The sequence below is a fragment of the Thalassophryne amazonica genome, chromosome 4, assembly GCF_902500255.1.
Source record: "Thalassophryne amazonica chromosome 4, fThaAma1.1, whole genome shotgun sequence".
NCBI lineage: Eukaryota > Metazoa > Chordata > Actinopteri > Batrachoidiformes > Batrachoididae > Thalassophryne > Thalassophryne amazonica.
Genome location: NC_047106.1, coordinates 96,333,715 through 96,355,319, shown reverse-complemented (window position 1 = coordinate 96,355,319; position 21,605 = coordinate 96,333,715). Strand labels below are relative to the sequence as shown.

General features: G+C 40.4%; 1 protein-coding gene across 6 annotated transcripts in view; it reads right to left on the bottom strand.

Annotated features, from left to right (window-relative positions):
- The window catches only part of schip1 (schwannomin interacting protein 1), a 1,140,784-nt gene that overhangs the window by 64,681 nt on the left and 1,054,498 nt on the right, over positions 1 to 21,605 (bottom strand). Inside the window, exon 1 of one of the 6 annotated variants that reach the window (XM_034168285.1) lies at positions 10,726 to 10,987. The exons of the other annotated variants lie outside the window; for them this stretch is intronic. Within the exon in view, the coding sequence (XP_034024176.1) occupies positions 10,726 to 10,818 (93 nt within the window). The 5' untranslated portion in view covers positions 10,819 to 10,987. Of the gene's footprint in view, positions 1 to 10,725; positions 10,988 to 21,605 lie in introns of those variants that run through there. 6 annotated transcript variants of the gene reach the window in all.

The window sequence follows — 21,605 nt, the reverse complement described above, 5'->3', positions numbered from 1 at the left end:
CTTTGGTTACACTAATTAGTACTACAGGACACTTTTATTTGTTTACAATTTAGAGTTGATTTTTTTTTTTTCCTGAATAACTACAAAGACACTCTGAGAGTGCATACCTCCACCAATGAAGTACTAGGAGCCAAAGTCATCATTAGCTCCACCAAAGAGGTTATATATGAGAAGTAGAGTCCACACTCACACTGAGCTGTGTCCCGACAAGGAGGCGTGGTCAACATTTTAATTCCAGGCAAGTCAGGAGGCAGCATCCATAGAAGTTCAATTAGTCTCGTCAAGAAACAGGTGGAATATGCCAGAAAGCTGTGCATGTTGGCAAAGCCACAAACGGAGGAAGAAGGGAGACAATATTTCTTTCCATAATTAAGTGGTTTTGGTTATTTTTGTCACTTTGTCCGTGACATTTGGTTGATAAACACATGTATGTTTCCTGCCCGTTCCTGTGTCGTCCGATGACATGGACCATTAACTCTTCACTTATGTCTAGTTGATATTTTCCACTGCTAAACTTATGTCTAGTTAGAATACTTGTCGTTTGTGATTAAAATTGTTCGACAAGACCGATGTTTTTTTTTTAAATAACCAAGCTGTTGCTCGGAAATTAAAATGACCCGCGCTGTGCCACCCAGTCACCCCCGCACACAAAGATGTGCACACACAACACTGACTTCATGAATGAAACTCGATCAGTGAAAAGATAATTGTGTAAAAATATAATATAATATAATATAATATATATATATATATATATAAATGTACTGTAATGGTTTTAGGAGTTGTGCTGCGCTGAACACAGCAGCAGCTGCAGCAGGACGTCTCAGTTCAGCTCAGCTAGAACAGATCAGATCCATGTAACTTTAAACACTAATATTTCAAAATGTGTGGGTGTCAGAGTAAGTTTAATACTTTCCTGACATAATTTAATGTTAATTAATTTTATTGGCTCAATATCCAGGTCAGAATGGTACGACGGAGTCTTAAGGCGACATTGAATTTCATTTTTTTTTTTGGACTTTGAGAATAAAGTCGTAATATTATGAGAAAAAAGTTGTAATATTACGAGAATAAAGTTATAATATTATGAGAATAAAGTCGTAATATCACAAGAAAAAAGTCGAAATATTATATTATGACTTTATTCTCATAATATTATGTCTTTATTTTGTAAAATTATGACTTTATTCTCATAATATTACGACTTTTTTTCTTGTAATATTATGACTATTTTCTCACAAAATTACAGCTTTATTCTCAAAGTCTTAAAGTTACGACTTTATTCTCATAATATTACGACTTTATTCTCGAACTCTAAAAAAAAAAATTCTATGTGGCCCTAAAACACCGTCATAGAATGGCATTTTAACATGTATTTTGCGAGCGTTTTTCTGAGTGTGTTCAGTTGAGAATCCCCACTGAAAATGCATTAACATCCGGGAACTTTGTCAATATTTTGCCCGGTGAGGAGATGTCATGTCGCTGTCCATGAAAGTACGTTCATGTTTAGTGGACAGCATTGGGAGTGCGGACTCTAGTATAACCTCTTTGACCTCCACCAATCATAAGAGCAAGGGTTCAAGTGTCATTCAAGAAGACAATGAATCCCTAAAACATTCAACCTGCACTCGATAACGTTACACAAATTTAGGATAAATCAGGGACGGTATCTCTGATCAAGCGTGTGAAATACAAAATCTAATATTGTATTTGATGGAGAGAATCATATTGATGTGTCTTTAATAATTTGCTGATAAATGCTGCAGTACTGAAGTATTACCTGTTTTAAAATGTTATAATCATTTTTTTTCTGTCATTGTGTAAGTGAATTATAAACTAATATTGGCTGTAGTTAGCAAAAACACTTTAGTACTTCTCAAATACAAGTGTACAATATTTTAATTTCATATATTTTGCAATGCTTGTATTTATTTGTTCATTTGTTTGATAGTGGCCTGCTTGCTTAATTTTCCTGAACCTTAACATTATCACAGTGTATTGGATTTTTATGATTATATATAACATGTGTTAATGATAACAAGTACGTTGCCCCATGGGCAAAGGGCACAACTGTAAGTTGATACATTGACTGTCAGCCCTTAACCCATGCTAAAACATGAGTGCAGGAAATAATCATTATTTATTTAAGAATAAGTAGAAGGTATTATGATGAAAACACTGACATTCATTTCTGTAGAGCTCTGTAGTGATTCTGTAAAACAAAACACCAAATATATGACTGAAAATAATCAGAAATGAATGAAAATGTAGCACACAGGTCTTTAGGTACATGACATTCCTCAGGCAAAAATTTAAATCTCAGACTTAAGTGGCTCTTGAATTTTAAGACGAGGAAGGATGGACAGAGAACCAACCATTTCTCTTGACAAGCAAAACTCACAGTTGTTAATATTATTCATTTGATAGGGATGTATCCACAAGTGTACAGTATTTGTCGTATAATCATCCGCTAAAGATCAGCATCCACTTTTGTTGGTCATTGTTCAGTAATGTTTGGAGAAAGGAATGAAACAGTATTGTTTGCTGATTTGGCAAATAGCAAACAGGCGTCACTTCTCCACTGCTGCTATTTTACAAGAGATGATTGCAGCAAACATTGTAATGCCTGTGTTATTTATGATGCCAGATTTTAGGTTCTGTCATACTGTTTGCTGCACTGATTGTTCAATATCTTACTACTACTAATAATAATAAAAAAAATTGTAATACAAGATCCATGCGAGACAGTGGAAAATAATCTGTCCAGACTAATTTCTAAGACTGGTACTCGTATACACCAATATATCAGTTGATATAAACTAGTATATTAGAAAATTATACACCTAACTTGTCACATTTTTTCAGACATTGTTTCAGGTGCAGACAACAACAAAGCAGGTTGCTATTGTTGTTTCATTGTTAATTTAAGTATATAACAAGTGCGTTTCCTGTGGGGATCCACGGGCTGTAGATTGGATAGTGTTTATATAAAAGGTAGCAGACATTTTTCAAGGCTGGTAACACATTATGCAACAGTTTTTCAAGGAACAGCTTAACTCTTTGATTTCCTGTTGTATGTATTTTGTTTTATGTTAATTTACTGTCAATGTATTTGTAAATTTTTAGGTTCTTGTTCTCATGTACACACTACAATTAGTTTATTTTATTATTACTTCAAGTTTAAATGGACCACAATAGAAATAAGTGTTTTCACTTTTTGTGTGTCATCCATGTAATTTTAACATATTTACAATTATGTACCTACATTGAACTTAATAAAATCATGCATGCATGCACGCACACATATGCTACTTCACTTTTAATATATAGATGACAGCCTGCTTGATGTCAAATCTTGGAGCAAAGAGAGTGAAGATTTTTTTGACAAATCTGGCTTCTTTTCACTACTCCACTTTCAGTACCAAAAAATTCCACCACAGAGGGTAAGTGTGTGGGTCAGAGTTTCTGTACAGGTCGTCACATTCTTCTTTTGTTTACACAGTCTCATTTTTCCATGAAAATTGGCGCATATTGCTGTTGAAGCCCGTTCTGTAAGGACTGACGAACAAGGCTTCATTTATGTGTTTTACTCTCTCTTCATTTATCCCCAACTGCAGTCATCTCCCTCCATTTTCCATCCGTCTCCTCTTTCTTACGCTCTTTGACCATTCTGTCCAAATTGCTCAGCACACCTTCACCTCTCTCCCACTCATTTTCCCAGCTCCCTCTCTCTCTCTCTCTCTCTCTGTGTCTGTCTTTCCTAACAGTTATGTGCAGGCGTTGGTGAGAGTTCCTCCACCGAGAACAAATCCCACTCCAAACAACAGTCTGCAAGATGCGCCTGGCACTGCCAGCGTGCACAGTGGCACTTACAGCAGTGGACCTGGCACTACTGAGTTGTGTTTGCGTGCTTGAATGATAACCCGAGGGGCCAAGACTCGCTGCTCCAAAGGCACAACGGCAGCCTGTGTTGGAGAAGTGCCGTCCAAACACATTCATGCACATGCACATGCACATGTACGTCATGCAGATGAGCCTGACTGCAGCTGACACCATGTCAGTCTGTTTACTCCAACAAACAGCTGCTGCACAGCTAAGAGGAGCTGCACAGTCACTGTTTGATCCCTGCATGTGGTGAGGGCTGACACAAAGAAAAAGAAAGGCTGTGCTGAGGTACAAGTGAGAGACAGGTGAAAAAAGAATGAAAAATCAGGATGGTTTACATTGCAATAAATTCATCAAAGAAAATGAGTTCAAATCAACACTTTGTTAATGACACTGCTCTCTCTCTCTCTCTCTCTCTCTCTCTCTCTCTCTCTCTCTCTCTCTCTCTCTCTCTCTCTCTCTCTCTCTCTCTCTCTCTCTCTCTCTCATTAAAATCTCAATATTGTTTTGTTTGTCTGTTACATAAGCTGGTTCAAGAATGGGAGCCAACATAATTAACAAAAGACAGAAAAAGTTAAATGGGGACCAGATATTATGTGACAAAAGGAAAACTGGAACAATGCTTTATTTATCACTCTCACTCATCTTCAACCACCTATCCAGGATCGGGCCGCGGGGGCAACAGCTCCAGTTGGGGGCCCCACACTTAGTTTCTTTTCCAGCCCACATTGACCACCTCTGACTGTGGGATCCAAAGGCGTTCCCAGGCCAGTGTGGAGATATAATCTCTCCTCCTAATCCTGGGTCTTCCTTGTGGTCTCCTTCCAGCTGGACATGTCTGGAACACCTCTCTAGGGAGGCGCCCAGGAGGCATCCTTACCAGATGCCAGAACCACCTCAGCTGGACCATGACTGAGCTTCATTTATGACATTTTCAATTGGTTTTTATAAAAACCTTTTTCATCTTCCAAGTGAAACTGCCAGGTAAAACATAATTTATTCAAGGACAAAGTAAAATATGATATAACTGCTGTACAGTGTAGACCTAATTTGTTTTCATATGGAGACCAGCCCTGACTTTCACCCACAGTCTGTTTAACATGGTGCAAAACATGGATTTGGGCCTTGAGCACAATTTTATTTATTTTTTTTACAAAATGTGAGCTGTAACATCAGGATGAAACTCATCATTTTAATTAACAACAGAACAGGTCTCAGTCTCACTACATTTTAAATTCTGGGTCGGTCAGTGATGCACAGAGCTACCTGCCGGCAACCACCTTAGTATTTTCTCTGCTTCTCTGTTGATTTACTGCTGGTGAACTAATTAATACCACAGGTGCAGTTATTTCTGGCCAACTGATTCTGCTCTTTTTATCTCTCTCTGAGGCACTGATGAAACTTATAACAGATGCTGGCCGTACACCCCAGGGCTTTGGACTGATCCCAGGATGCCCTACACTTCTAAGACTTACCTATTCAAACACTAAAAGACTCATGGTGGACTGCTTTTTAGTTCAATTAAGGACTGTTTTTGTTGCTCTTCTGTTTTTCTGTTTTTGTTTTCTGTTTCTTCTGTTTGGAAGGAAATTCTTGTAAAATTTGTCAAAAAAAAAAAACTTGTAGCTGTTAGAATGGCCTAGGCAGTGGGCCACCCCTCTTAGTCTGGTCTGCTTGAGATTTCTTATTATCATCAGATGGACTTTTTCCTTCCCACTGTTGTCTGTGTGCTTGCTCAGGGTGGTTGGTAAGGTTAGACCTTACTTGTGTGAAACGCCTTGAGGCAGCGAAGTTGTGATTTGGCACTTTATAAATAAACTGAACTGATCATCAGTCATTCACCACTTTATACCATTTTGGATTTGTGATATGTGCAAATGAGATACAACATGGTCTGTCATGTCTAACAACACCGTGTCATACCCTATAAATGATACTTGTACTGTGTGTATCACACCGAGCTGTGTGTGCTAAGTGTTATCACAGCCACCTCATAAAACACTTACAAAGGTGCCAAATACATCACTGAGAGGTGAAAGTGTCAATGGGTGTGAAATATACTGTTTCATTCTCTACGCACTTACTGTATTATCCACACAGCTCATCTTTAACCTTACATTTTGACTTGATAAAAGATTTACATGCTTGGAGGTAAAGCAGATTATTTTTCAGAGCTGCTACAGTACAAGAAGTAATCACATTCGCAATGTCTAAACTGGTTTGTTGGATAACGTCTTTGCCACCAAGAAAGCAACAGAGCAATTTTCTTGAAATGTCTTGGAGAAACAGTGCATGGACCAAATACAACCCATTCAATTTGATGTGAGGGCAGATCTAGGCAATGTTTTTTTTTCGAGTTTTGCCAGTATGACAAGATTAGGGGTGCAAAAAATCATAATCAAGATTATTTTGGCCAAAACTGAAATCACAATTATTTAATAAAATACTCATTGACTTTTGAGACACCCTTAAAAAAACCTCCTGCATTTTAACAGTGGATTTTCCTTCAATCTAAATTTAATTTTAAATATCACTAAACTGAAAAACAAAAATAAGAGAAATACAGGTGAAGAGGTGGAACATGGGTAAGACCAGTGCGACCTGGGTAGGATTTATGAAGCCAAAACTCATGCCTGTCTCACTGTTACCAAGCAAGCTCGGGCTAACAAGCTAACTTTAGTTCAGGTGGTGGATTAATGGATATTTTTATAGTCCAGATGGTAGCTTTCATAATTGGTGGCTTGGGTGAGGGCATTAAAAACTATGACCAACATATTTGCCTCAGTGTCCTAACATCACCAATCTATCAATACCTGCTAATTAGTGCTAGCACGAATTACCATATAACGAGCAGTGCTAACATACAAACCAAATGATATTAAAATTTCACTCAATGGAAATACTGGCACACCAACTTCATACATAGTCTGTTCAATTAACTGCACAACAAGCCGTATTGGCTTGTTTCAAACAAAATGCTAAGAAGGAGCACACACCATCAACTGATAATCACTGGAAGCCAAAGTCATAACTGAAATCAAAATTTTATTAATAGCCCAGCCCCAGGATTGACAAACTTTTTTTTTTTTTGGGGGGGGGAAGTCAAGTATTCATAATGTAATACTTGAACCATAAAAACCCAGCAAACATAAATAAATTGTAATGTCTAATGCAGACTTGGTTATAATTTGGAAACTGGGAAATTTATCACTTCAGCTTTGTGTTCATCTAAAATTGTCCTGAGCAGTATTTCTGTGCAAAAAGAAAGAAAGAAAGAAATGTAAAATTAATTATTTCCATGATGATTTTAAGGTACACGTGTTAAAAGGATTTGAGAGAGCAGCACAGAGTGGGTGAGATGGTGTTGTGGGGGGGGGGGGGGGGGGGGATTGGGGTGACTGACAATCCAAATCACCCCCCTTCATTTCCTGGCTTTGAGCGCCAGAGACATCGCCGGCCAAATTAGATTGGGAGAAACACAATTGGGTTAATTTGTGTTTTTCCTCAAATTCACTAAGCAATTTCCTCGTGTGAAAAAACCTCATTGCCAAAGACACCCCCCCCCCCACCCTTTCTGCAGTACAACCACTTATCCACAGCTCTAGTGGGTGATTTAGTCTTGAAAATGGGCGATGGGCTGCTTGTTTTGAGCTGTCAAATCTGTCCTGAAAATCAATAGTAGGAAAAAAGAAGACTAATTATCTGAGCAGGCAAAGGGCATTCTATTTCTCTTGCTCAAATTGCAGCCTCTTATGTCGATAAACTGCTGAAGTGTTTAAGCTCTCTGCTCTGAATCCTGTTATGATTTCTGTGCTCTTTCTGAATACAGTCTATTGCTTTAAAATCCAGTAAATGCCAAAAGGAGCAACACGTTGGGTTTGTGTTTTGGCTCCAGCTGTGGTGGTTTATCTCATATTTGGGTCTGTGTGGCGTCCAAAACACACACACACACACACACACACACACACACACACACACACACACACACACACACACACACACACACACACACACACACACACACACACACACACACACACACACACACACACACACACACACACACACACACACACACACACACATATATATATATATATCCGCAATATGACATTGCAAAATGTCATATAAGTATCATAATACAATAACCAATTATCAATCAGTGATCCAACAGCTGTGATATAAGTCATATTAAATGGGTTTGCAGCAAATAAACATTAGTGGCTTCTTTTTTTTTCCCTCCAACTGCTATTACCCACATATAGCTGAAGAGGACATGTGTCTGGCATGAGCACTGCAGGTCTAAATACTCTCGCTCTGCACAATTTAGAAGATTTTAATGAAAATACAGCACTTTTTATTGACAATTTATGGTGAAATTCTGAACATATCCTACTTCCAAACCAGGTCAAGATTACAGCACAACTCACTATAGTGACCAAAACAATGTCAAGGAGCTTTTGTGCTTGAAAAATGACGTTATATATCCCTTTAATGTTTACAGCACACATAGCACACTTCAGAGCATTTTTTTTTTTAGCTTTCTTCCTCAACAGTTTGATACTAAAAGGAAAGCTCCTTCAGATTTGCACATTTTTGTTTCACTTTGAAAAAAAGGGATACATTTTCTTTTCTGCAATGGGATTTGTCACTTATGCCACACAATAGAAGCTTTTCACCAGCTGAGACTGCACTCCTTCAGTACAGACAGGAACCCACTGTTCACACAAATACCAGGTCATGTGAGCACAGACTGTGCACAAACACTGTGCACATTGCACCTGGCTCAGGCTGTTTGATTTTATTTTATTTTTTAAATAAAAGTGTTTCCAAGTTTTGTGTTTTGTCTGCTTGGGTATCTGTGCATGGTAATGAAAATCCACAAATAGGACGGCTTCACTCTGATATTTTTTCCTCTTGGCGCGACAGTGGCTTGCTGCTGCTTCACAGTGACGCAAACACATAAAGGTCACTATGTCTATGTGTGTGTGTGTTTTGACTGCATTGTACTGTCACCCAGTTCAAATGCACATTCTCACTTTGACTTTGCATCACATGTTAACTACAGTGATCACATCCTGTCTCTGGAGGCTGGAAATGTTCATGCATGGGTGATATATGAGAACTGTCTGGACAGGGAGTGCAACATTCCAATCCAGATACAAGCCTTGACCTCTGACCCCTCATACAGGCCAACTTCAGGTCAGTGCAAAGATGCTCTTGTCACTCAGATTGAATGAGGAGAAAAGATAAAAGAACTGGGGGAGGGTGATTGTGAGACAGTGGAAAATAACAGGATAATGATAAAGGGAGGGAGGACAGACGAGGAGCATGAAGTGGATTTGGAACAGAACAATGACACTCCTTGGTGACATGACCTTGTGACAAAGTCACGCTATGGATCTTTGGGAAAAACAATCAGTGAGGGAGCCTGTTTTGTTCTCGGAATAAAATACACTTAAAGATAATCACAATATTGCATTTTCTCAACAAATATAAAAATCAATCTACATTTCACTCATTGGTATTATAACTCATGAACAATAAAGACAACTGCACACGTGAAGTCATATTTGCAATAGTACATATGAAGTTATGCATCTACACTTTACATTCAAAACACTATTTTAATAAATTTCAATAAATTAAACTGTGTATTTGCACATAAATGTCATGTCTCATGACCATTCCTTATTAACGACCACTGTATCACCATGCGTCCTCTTCAGTGGATCATATTATACACTTTTTCAGTTAGGAAATACCACTCATTGGATGTCTTAAAAACAGATAACATATACATCCAAAAGTAATCCATAGTCACGGGATAATAAAGATTACTATGATTATGATTATTATTATTGCCAACCAACCAACCAACTTGCCTTGAAGAGGTTCATCTTTACATCAAAACATGCAGTGTGGCTCAGTGAACATGTCTCACACAGCAAGCAGTCCAGATATAGACTTCCGTGACAAATGCTACAGAATTAAGAAATGTGTACAGGAGAATTTTGACGTGCATTAGAGTTGTGGAACAATGTTGGACACTGGAGAACCAAGTCAAAAAGTGAAAATGATTAAAGAAGATTTTTTTTTTTCTACAATACCACCCCTTTAATGAGATTTAGTCACTCTGAAATGAGCATTGCGGTCTGTATGGATTCTGTAGTCTGACTTATTTCAGAGAGTTTCATAGAAGTTCATGTTGGAAGCTATTTGATTTGCCCATCTGAAATCAGGCGTGACTGAGAAAACACTGGAGACACAGTGATTCAAATCTGGATTTCAAGTCGGCAGGATTACAATCCTGTACCCACGCCTCCCTCTTCCTCACTGTTGGTTCTGACACATTTCTAGGAACACATTAGGCTACTAAAAGTTGAACCACGGCTGTTTGGGATTGACAGTCTGAAATTAAGATGAAAATTCATGTTTACTGTTTTCCCCCCAGCTTCATTGGTGGCTCAACAGAAAATGTCATTTGAAATGTTCAAAATAAATTCTAATAAAATCCAAATGGATTTTTTTCGTTCTATTTTGTTGAAGAAGATAAAATGACTGATATCATCAAAAACAAGCTGCATTTATAAAAGTGTGAAGTGGTTGCACGGTTTTACTTCAGTTTATTTGCAAAAATAGTATATTTAGTCGCGTTCCATCATACAAGGCCCATATAAAACCTTTGCACAGTACTCTGCATAGAATATGCAACTTACAACTACAGCAAAGTGTGGATACAAGATAAGAACACACAAAATAATCCCCCCCACAGTGCGCGTGACTTCAAATTAAATGATCACGGAAGGTATGCAGACAAACACATACACGGGGCGTTACCTCTTTATAGTCATCTGAGAGGTAAAGGTCAGACGCTTGCCTGATGACATCATCAACTCCACCACAGTCCATGTTGTCCAGTCCTTCCCTCATGTCTCCCTTCCTGTCTTTTTGTCCCTACTCCCCAGTCAGAAGGTTTGTCCAAACTGACCCCTGAGCTTGGCTCCAGCCAGTGTTCATCATAAATCAGCCTGCTGTGCTCCGACAGGAAAAAAAAACAAACCTGTTGGCACACTGGGAGCTTCTCCTGTCTCTTACATGTTGTGACGAAGCCGCTCTCATTCACCTCCCTGCACTTTCTGCTCCTCCTCTCCCTCCTGTCTGCTCTGTGGTCAGAGGTAAGGCCCCTTCAGACCCTCCCTAACCTCCACTCTCCATGCAGGATAGCCTCTTCCAGCCAGAGACAGTGAGGCAGACTGGTGCTTTTTCCATTTTCACTCCCTGACACGAGGACAACAGCTGCTTGGAACCCATGTGGGAAGACACGGGTTAGCCTGTGTGCATGTTTAGATAACTCACAGTACCTCCTGGATACAACTTCTGCCCCTCTGTCTCACTTCAACCATTCCATTTCAAGATTCTTGAGTACTAAATCTCTTTTATGGTCAACTTTAGCACACAAATGCTTGTGAAAGCAAGCAAGAATTATGTGAAAACAAAGATTGGCTGACATACTGTATTTGAGGGGTAATGAATGCGAGAGCATGTGTGTTTATGTAACAGAGGAGATGGTGCACTCCGTTCCAAAGGTAAAAATAGAGCTGTGTCTGGACCCCACAGCCAGGCCGGCTAAATAAACCCTGACAGAACATGGGGGACCATTAGTCCTGCACACAAACACGTCCTCATATGCAGAAACTGCATGTGCCTTGTATCTTGCGTTTTTAATCTGAGCTCTCCACAGTGTGCAATGACCTCATCTTTTCGAGACGCTATCGACCCATGACTCATATATTGTCAGAGCCGCCCAGACAGAAAATTATACCCACATATGGCTGCAGAATCACATTGCAGAGAAGCACAATTACACACACACACGCACGCACGCACGCACACACGCACGCACACACGCACGCACACACACACACACACACAATAGATATACATAAAAGAAAAAATCTGAGGTATGGCAAAGCAACTGAGTGTTCATTAAAATGCCCATGGGAACATAAATGAACCACTCACATACTCAAAATTAGAGGGAATTGCATTTTGTCAGTGTGAAAGTTAATAGATGAAATGCACCTTAATGTTCATTTTAGTTAGTTTTTATTTTCCCTTATCCATGTCACAAACTACGGACAGACACCCCCTAATGGAAAGCAGCACACTGCAGACTTGTAAAAAGCCTTTTATTAATACAAAATGGCAAGAATGCTCAGAGACCAGCTCAGTTCTCAAGGGCAGCATGCAGGCAAAATAATTTCAGTCCATGAGACTAACCGGGACCAAATACAGTCCTGGTCCTGTACACGTCACAATCAACAAGAAAGACTAAGGCACAAAAATGGCAGGCAAAAGCAGCAGTCATAAACGTAGCAAAGGTCTAATCTTAAAATTAAGGAATAACTGACAAAAAGGCAGGCAAAATCAAAGGTTAAGAAAAAAACAACACATAAGCTGATAGACATGGGCCGATAACTGGTTTCACGGTATACCGCGATATGAAAAAGCCACAGTATCAAAACCACTAAAATTTTCCGTTATGCTGTCCCTATGGTATGAGCGGGTTATGAGAATACTTGACAGGCAGAGCGGAGGCGGCCGCTGCCGCCCTTCCCCCTGGCGCGCACCTCTGTCTCTGTTTACAAACAGGCAGCTAACGTTAGCTAGCTCTGCATCATGGCTGAAGCAGGCAAAGCCTGCACTGAACTTTTCTCTCCGTCTAAAAGGACCAAGTCGGCTGTATGGCAATACTTTGGCTACTGATTTAATAGAAAAACTTACTGGCTTTTTCATTTTATTTTCCGTGGAATAGCCCTTCAAACCAAAACCGGTGGCAACAAAGCACCGTAGCTATGGCCTGTGTCGGACTCAGAGTGATTCAAGGTACCTGCAAAGGATTACATGGAAGGAGTAAACCCCATCTTTGAAAAAGTACAAGCGGTGGACTTGAGTCGTTCTTGTGGTCGACCAAATTTCTTCCACAAACATGTCAAGAAGGACAGATACATCTATTCCAAGCACTTTGTTGGTGAAGCTGGGCCAAGTATTGACCATCCGGTGTTCTGGACGTTATTCCATTCACGTTTCTCCCTAAGCAAGTAAGTCATGTTTCCCATGGGGCAGATGCTACATGTCTAAAAGACAGACTAAAGTTATCAGTGGTATAGTGCTCGTAGTGGTAGACATCACGTCAATTAGTGCGCCTGAATCATGCACGCTGCATATGCAAATAGTTATAATGTTGTTAAAGCACATTTTAAAGCTATACATAATACTGTGAAACCTCATTATTTTTGCCCACGGTTATCATACCGTCCAAATCTCATACCGGCCCATGCCTACTAGCTGACATCAAAAATCACAGAAGCTTGAAAAACACAAGAACTGGTCAGAATAGCAGTAAAGTCCACTTTCCATCTGGTGTTGAGTCCGTGGCACAGCTCTGTTCAGGTGCCAGACGATCTAATTGGCTGCCAGCCATGACTGAATAATGTGCAGGTTTGTGTGAGACAAAAACTGAAAATAACCAGGGGCTTTGATCGCAACACCAACACAGAAGTGAAGTGAGACACCGAAGCAGAGATCAAAACCACGATCACCCACTGTAAAGAGTGACACTAAAGAGGAAATAACAGGGAACGGCGAGGACACAAGTGAGGCGAAGATGTCCGAAACAAAACATGATTTCTGCCAAAATGGTAAGAGGAAAAGTGCAGGCAGGGTGTGACAATGTTTCCTGCTGAGACCACGAGGGAAAGAGTGCAGGCAGGGCGTGACTGTGTGCGCCAGAGTGTGACAGTCTCCCCTGCTCAAGGAACATCTCCAGATTTTCCAGCTGAAGCACAGCAAGCCCTGTAGAAATCACAGATGAGGGTCTTAGCTACAATTTTGGAGGTGGGTTCTCTGGAGTGGTCACCAGGACTGTAACCCTCCCATTCTACTAAATACCCTGCCGTTGCACATCCAACTGAGACACCGTTAAGCATCCAAATAGGTGGGAGAACAGGGACTGGAGAGCAGCGTGGGCTGGTCACCATAGGCTTCACCTTTGACACATGAAAGGTAGAGTGGATGCCCATGGTCTGTGGAATTTCCAAATGGACCACTGGTGGGTTAAGAACCTTAGATATAGGAAAGGGGCCAATGAAACAGGAGGTTGGGGGGGGGGGGGGTAGAAGCTTTCGACATTGTACTTGAATAGGTAGATTCTATGTCGATTGCCAGACATGTTGGCCAACCTCATACTGGGGTGCTACAGGACGATGCCTGTTAGCAACCCTCTGATAATGCATAGTAGAGCACAGCGAGGCTGTCCCAAAATAAACCTTCTTAGTTAAACCTTTTGGTACCCTTGATAAAGGATACCAGGTTTCTCAGCTTTAGTTTCCTAATCTGGTCAGGTTCCAAGACAAAGGAACCCAAAAACCTCTGCCTCAATCAACCTCATGCTGGGGACTGGCCCAAAAAATGGAGAGCCATCTCAGGCTCCTCCCCACAAGCTGTACATGTACTGACCTGTAGGAGTCTCATTACCATTCTATGTCTGTTCCAGACGTTGTGACTTGTGAGAGTCCCAATTACTGTACTTATTATACTTCTAGGCAGGCCAACTAGCTCCCTGGAAAACCTTATACCCCCATCACACTAGAGCACGAATGGGCACGAATGCCGTACGAATGGACATTCGAATGACATTTGTGCAATTTGAGTTGCAATCTAGCTGTATTCAAACAGCATTTGGGACATTCATGCAGCCAGAGCACATGCACTCTACATTTGTGTTGCACTCGTGTTGGAAAACATTCGAATGGAGGTCAAGTTGCAGTCGTATCACATTCTGACTGCCGAACAAATGCGGTACGACATTTGTATGGCAATTCGTACTGCATGTGAACCATTCTTCATATAAAAAAACTTCCTTGTGTGAAAGGGGTTATATTATAGACATTTTCAATATTCTAATATAGGACACCATGTATCTTAAAAGCCAATATTAATGTTTGTAGCCAGATATACCCAGTAGAAACTGAAGTCATACATTTTTAAAATATCAAATTTTTAGGAAATAACATGACACAGGGAGAACATGAAAACTCAACACAGAAAGGGTGGGAAGCGATCCCACAGCTTTCTTGGTTTGACGCATCAGTGCTTACCACTAAACCACCGTGACTCTTTCTGATGCATGACGTATGAGATATACCTTTCTTCCAATCATGTAGCAATTGCCACATAAGTAAACCAGTTTTTCTCCTAATCATGTCTGTTCTCCTCCAGTACAGGTATGTAGCCAAAGTCCCCCCCTCCCCACCAACACACCTTAGAGTAAAGGTCCACTTTTAAATACAATTGTCTAAAGACATTTTAACAACAACAAATTAATAATAATTATAATTAATATATGCATGTATTTTAACAAATAAAACATCATTCAATCAGCATTGCTCTGAGTGCCCTAATTTTACTACTTAAATGCTGCAATAAGTGGAATTGATGAGCCATATATAAAAAAACTGTTTACTTAAAGTTTTAGAACTAACTAACTAAATAACTAAACTGCTTTCCATGCCAAGATTGCACCAGGGGCCCCAAATTTAATTAAATAGTTCAAACTTCCCTCACTCTTTTCTCGTGTTCTAGATAGCACCCTGGATGTGATTATATGTGGTCAGGAGAAAAGAATGGGAGAGAGCTGGCATGAAACTAGATGATCTGGTGAGGAGGAGGTGAATGGTGGATGGTCAAACATTTTAAAAAAATTCACATGGAGTGAGGAGACATGAGACAGCGAACAAGTAAAGCAACAGGGAATAAACATGGAAGAGGTGCCAAAATAAAATGTGCAATAAAGCATATGTAGCACTAGTAAAAAAAAAATAGAGAAAATAATAGTAATTCTGGAACCCAGAGGAGAGAAACCAGAACACAGAAATGTGAACCAGGATAGTCAGTCTGAGTCTCCTTGGTCTACCCTTATGGGGCTATTCCACAGAGTGCCAGTCCTTCCCGTTTAATTCTGAAGAGCAAATCGGGGTGCATTTTGAAGCCTCATAGTAACTTCATGATCCATCTTTGTCAGTCTTGAACAGACTTGGTATAGGTGGTAGCTACGGCCAACATCTGCACCAGTTTTGAAATCAACCATTCAAAAATTTGACCTTGATTTGAAAAATCATTGCTAGTGCCTAGTAACATCTGGGTGTCCGTAGTCTTAACAGTTTCAATCATGTTCGAAAGTCTTTAAACAGGGTATTCCTAGCGAGTACAGCTTGAAATGTGTTTGACTGTGCTCCATCGGGATAAAAATTTGAAGCTGAAGCAGCGTTTGCTGCAGTTCTACAGCTCATTTATTTGTGTTTGGGGGGTTGCCAGGTCTGCACTTCATAAGCCAATCACATGCCACTTCTGTATTTTATAAGGCAGCCTGTTGGAGGCAAGCCGGATTATCCCGTTTTTGCACTTTTTTGTATCGTGGGCAATTCTAGTAAAACGGTGCCCTGTAGGTTAGGGGTGTTACTGGAAATAAAGAGTGATCTCAACAAAGCATGGAGGAAGAAAAATGATTTTCCTCTAATGTAGCATTACAAAAACACCAGGCTTGAGTATTCCCTGTAAGAAAGTGGCCCCCAGGTAACTTTAAAGCAGACACTTAAAAAAACAAAACAAACAAACCATTACATATGGATTCTGATTCACAGGATGAGTCACACTAAATAGTCATAGATCTAATGGGAAAAAGGAATATCAGATAACACAAAACAATATCCAGTCAAGAACAGATGACTGCAAGAGTGATGACAGGAGAGTGAGTGAGAGAGTGAGTGAGAGAGGAAAATGGCAAATGATACAGAAATATCATATTCATCTGTTCCTCTGGAGAGAATGAAGAACGAGTGAAAACGAAGAAGAGCATAAGAACTCAGAGATGTACAGGAATTATGCATGAGCGTGATAACATCAAAGCTCATCTGAAATCACACACACAGGCGCGCGTACACACACACACACATGCACAGAGGGCTCGCATTAAAAAAATAGGAAGTGACTGTGATTCAGTGTTGATCCCTTGGGATTATGGGTAGTGAAGAATGCATTGTTTATCTGTACTGAATCCACCCACAATGCAATGCTGCTGGGGGACACTACAGGAAACAACCACACCCACAAATAAAATAAAGGCGAGTCGAGCGTGAGAAACGGTTTGCTTCAGTGTGAGTGCCGGGGCAGAGCATGCCCCCGCCGGCTCATTACTGAGGCTGACTTCACGGCGGAGGTGAAGTCAGTGCTACAGTAGGCGGGGAGGGAGCGGTTACCTCAGCTACCTGAGAGAGACTTTTAGCTGAATGTTTGATGCTTGAACATTAATTCCTCTGAACACAGGTTGATATACGACAGCTTAAGAGCTGAGACGGGGGGAGAGAATGGCGCATTGTTCCAAGTGAACAGAGGGTGACTGCAGGAGAGAAGCTTCCTGGCACCTCCTCGCAGCCTCAGATCCAAGGCCAGGGGCCCTGTGTCTGTGAACGTGCACTTATTCCATCTGAATGTGCTCGGTCCAGTTCTACATTTCTGTTCATTTACATTTAGGTGCAAACAGACACACTGCATGCCTGTGATGCATATGACATCACAAAGCCCTATCACACACTGACATATGTAAAAGGAACACTGGAGGTGGACGTTTGATGCTATTTTAGAAAGTGTGTGCTGCTACCTTTGCAGCGTGGTGACAAGTTCTCCATGGTAACGTCTGTGCTAACAGACGAATTGGGCTATGAAAGGAGCATGGCATGCTTACAGAGACATTTTAGCAAAGTAAGTAAGACCGTTTGGCTGCTCCCTTGTTTTGCACTCGGGGTCGCCACAGCAGATCCGAGGTGGATCTGCATTTTTAATTGGCACAAGTTTTACGCCAGATGCCTTTCCTGATGCTACCCCACATTGATATAACCCTAACCCTATGTAAAAATGTGGCAGCGGTGGGATTTGAACCGAGAACCTTCCGCATCGAAACCACGGCACTAACAACAACTTGGCCACCACCCCTCCTACATTTTAGCAAATTAAAGTAAATGCAGAAATTAGAGCAAGTGTCTGCGGTCTTCTTTGTCCGTATTATGTTCCTGGTACACTGATCAAACTCCATCAGTGTCTGCTGTACTGCTCTTCCTTATTCATAATTAATGAGACCACACATTGATACTGTTCCACTAAAATAGCAGAGGGGCTTTCACCCGCACCGCTGTGAGATAGTCTTTAAAATACTACACAGCATGCCAACATAAGTGTCAAAACATCCTGCATGAAAACATATTTATTCTGAGTTCCTAAGGCCTCGACATGCTGGAGGTATTCCAGAGGCCCCCGGATGACACTGTGAGGCCAAAATGATAAATCTCACCACCACCCTTCACCTGCTGGTACTTCTGCGACCGGGGAGCAACACAGCACAACCAGACGTGTTTGCACAAGTTTACGAGAACAAACTGACACACTGAGACCTCAGCCTCAAGTAAATATTCACGTAAATACTAAAAACCAGCATGATTCTGACTTATGTAAACACTTGATGAGAGTTGATGCAAGCGCGCTGTGCACAATGAGATATGTTTAAATGATCAATTATAACTATTACTACTGTCAGAAATAAAGACACTAAGATTCAAGATTCCACATGTAGTAGAAGACGGTATTTTTTTTGTTGTTTTTCACTGGCTCCCCATCACCTACAGAATCCATTTTAACATTGCTCTCATCACCCACCAATGCATCCATGGCAATGCCCCCACATACCTCCTCACTCCACACACTCCCACCCGTTCATACAGCACTAATCTTCTCTGTCCCTCTCCCACCAAACTTCACACCATCAGAGACAGGGCCTTCTGTTCAACTGCCCTCATATTTGGAACTCCCTCCCTGACCATCTGAGGGGTCCACAAACTGTCAAAGCTTTTGAAAAAAGCCTCAAGATGTACCAGTTTAGACAGGCCCATCACAGGTCTCAATAATATGAATCTGTTGCATCTTAGTCTTTTTTATTCTATTATTTTATTTTGGTTTTATTCTATTCTGTTGATGGTTTTTATCTAAGATTTTCTGTTTTTATTCTCTTCTTTATCCTTGTTTGTTTTCCTGTAGCACTTTGAGATTTTTATTAATGAAAGGTGCATTATAAATGAAATGCATTATTATTATTATTATTATTATTATTATTATTATTATTATTATTACCACCTAGGACAAAGGTAATCTTCAGTATACTGACTGCTGTCTATGTCCCTATTTTTACCCATTTTATTCGCCCATCAAATAAATCATTTCATCTATTCACCTCCTTCTCTGTTATGCCCTTCTTTTCATGCCCTTTGCCCCCCCCCCCCCATTGTGTGTGTGTGTGTGTGTGTGTGTGTGTGTGTGTGTGTGTGTGTGTGTGTGTGTGACAGAGAGAGAGGGGTGTTGTCTGCCTGCTGGTTGCCAGGTTACCAGTCTAATTGAGGGGTCCCTGGAGAATTGGTGCCATCAGAGCCTGAACAATCTTACTCTTTGCACCATGTCTCTTTTTTGTCTTGTGCTTTAAATAACTTTTTTCCTCTCACATCTCCCTCCTTTAACAAATGTTTTTCAACATCTCCTTTCAATTTTCATCCCCTTGTTTCATCTGATAGGACTCTTTTTTTCTCACTTTTATCTAAAAGCTCATTGCTTTAGCTTTAGAGGGAGTGTGATGCCAGAGTCTCTATAAAATGTTTCGTCTTTGCCTTTCTTCCACATTCTGCTGTTTGCCTTGTGCTGCTCCTACCACCTTGCTGTCACTCCATCTAGCTTTCAGCTTCCATTAAACCTGACAGGAAATCCTTATCCCCTTACGCAACTGCTCCCTCACCCACATCCACTGTAGGACAAATCCACCCGACTGACACGCACATAAATATGGACATGCACCAGTTTTCACCAGAAAATACCCACAACCTGTAACATGATAACAAGTTACCACTTACGCATAAAGAAGATGTGATCAGCTTCTATGGTGTGTTCTAGTTGGACTGAGAGGTTGTAATTTCCCAGTGGGAAGCTTCACTTCTTCCTGCCACATATAGTGCAGCAGATAAGAGAATATTTACAGAGAATCCTTCAAATGGTGATGCACGCACCAAATTTGGCACAAATACTCCTTAGACATTACTCTTTTGAAAAAGCAGACTGTCCACATGACTTTTCAATAGGCAGCCAGGTAGGGGTCAATTGAAGAATTCCACAGGGGTCAAAATTTACAAATGCTCCAATCAAATTGAAAGGTATTCCATATTATTATCACTTTACCGGGGCGTTGCTGGGCCGGTATCGTAGATTTACGTCGATGCTATCTGGCTATACCCACCCGCTGTGCGTAAACAAATGATGTCATAGCGCATGCGCAGCCCAAGCAAGAACTGTCCACAGAGGGGGAAAAAAAACTGTCCACAGAGGAAAAGATGAAAAGGCGAGAAGTGTGTTTTGGTCCAAATATGGATATTCCGAATGATTTTCTCATGGATAGTACGACAATGAACAGCAGCTAAAGCAGCCAGCTTGATGAGGGCGCACTGCCAAATATGGAGAGCAGCGCGCGCGCCAGGTGACACGACAAAAGTGAGCCAACTTTTTATGTACGCATTACATGTTGTGTATCTCAGTAAAAAGTGATGATAATGCAAATAACATGCTGTTGTCGTGTGGTATGCATTTTCTGAGTCCCTCCATCCATCCATCCCGTCTAACTCGGGCAAATATCTGTCATTTTTGGTGACTGGGGATGGATGTTGGGCCTCTGAAAATGCATACCGCCCTCCAAAAGCATTATTGTATTATTATCATTATTTATCTGATCATAAAGATTTAAAAAAGTATAGTTTGGACTATCCATGACCCCTGTACAAACTGAAACTGACCTTTGTCTCCATTTTTGATATTTTTACCCCATAACTCCATAGAATTTTTGTAATTTTTATGATCAAAAACTAATGTGGTGTAGTTTTCAACATGACTGGAGTATAGTTCAATCCTACCTGTCTGCCTATTGGAAATTCAAGTAGACACCCTGCCTTTTCAAAAGAGTAATGTCTAAGGTGTATTTGTGCCACATTTGGTGCTTGCATCACTATTTGAATGTTTTTTTTTTCAGTTATCCACTGCACTAATAGGAAAAAATCAACAAAGAATGCATTGCTTCATCAATGTCTGTTTTGTCTTCCCTTTTTTTTTTAGATTGTCCAGTCTGGTTACACTTTATTTTTCTACTCTGGTTGTGCCACTTAGAACACAACTGGAAGAACAACTGACTATAAATCTCTTCAAAATAAGGCAAATATTAATAATGTTCCCTCTATGGTGGCCCAGATGTGATTATATTGGGTAAGGAGAAACGAAACGTTCCCTAAAGTCAAAATTCCAATGCAACACCTTGTTCAAACACCACATACCCTGAGTTCACAAACTAAGATGTCTGCTCCAAGCATTAACAGTGAGGAAAAGCTGTCGGCCTTCAGTAACATACAAATAAATTATTTAAAAAATCATACATTGTGATTTCCGGATTTTTTTTTTTTTTTTGATTATGTCTCTCACAGTGGACATGCACCTAAGATGAAAATTTCAGACCTCTCCATGATTTCTAAGTGGGAGAACTTGCTAAATCGCAGGATGTTCAAATACTTATTTTCCTCACTGTATGT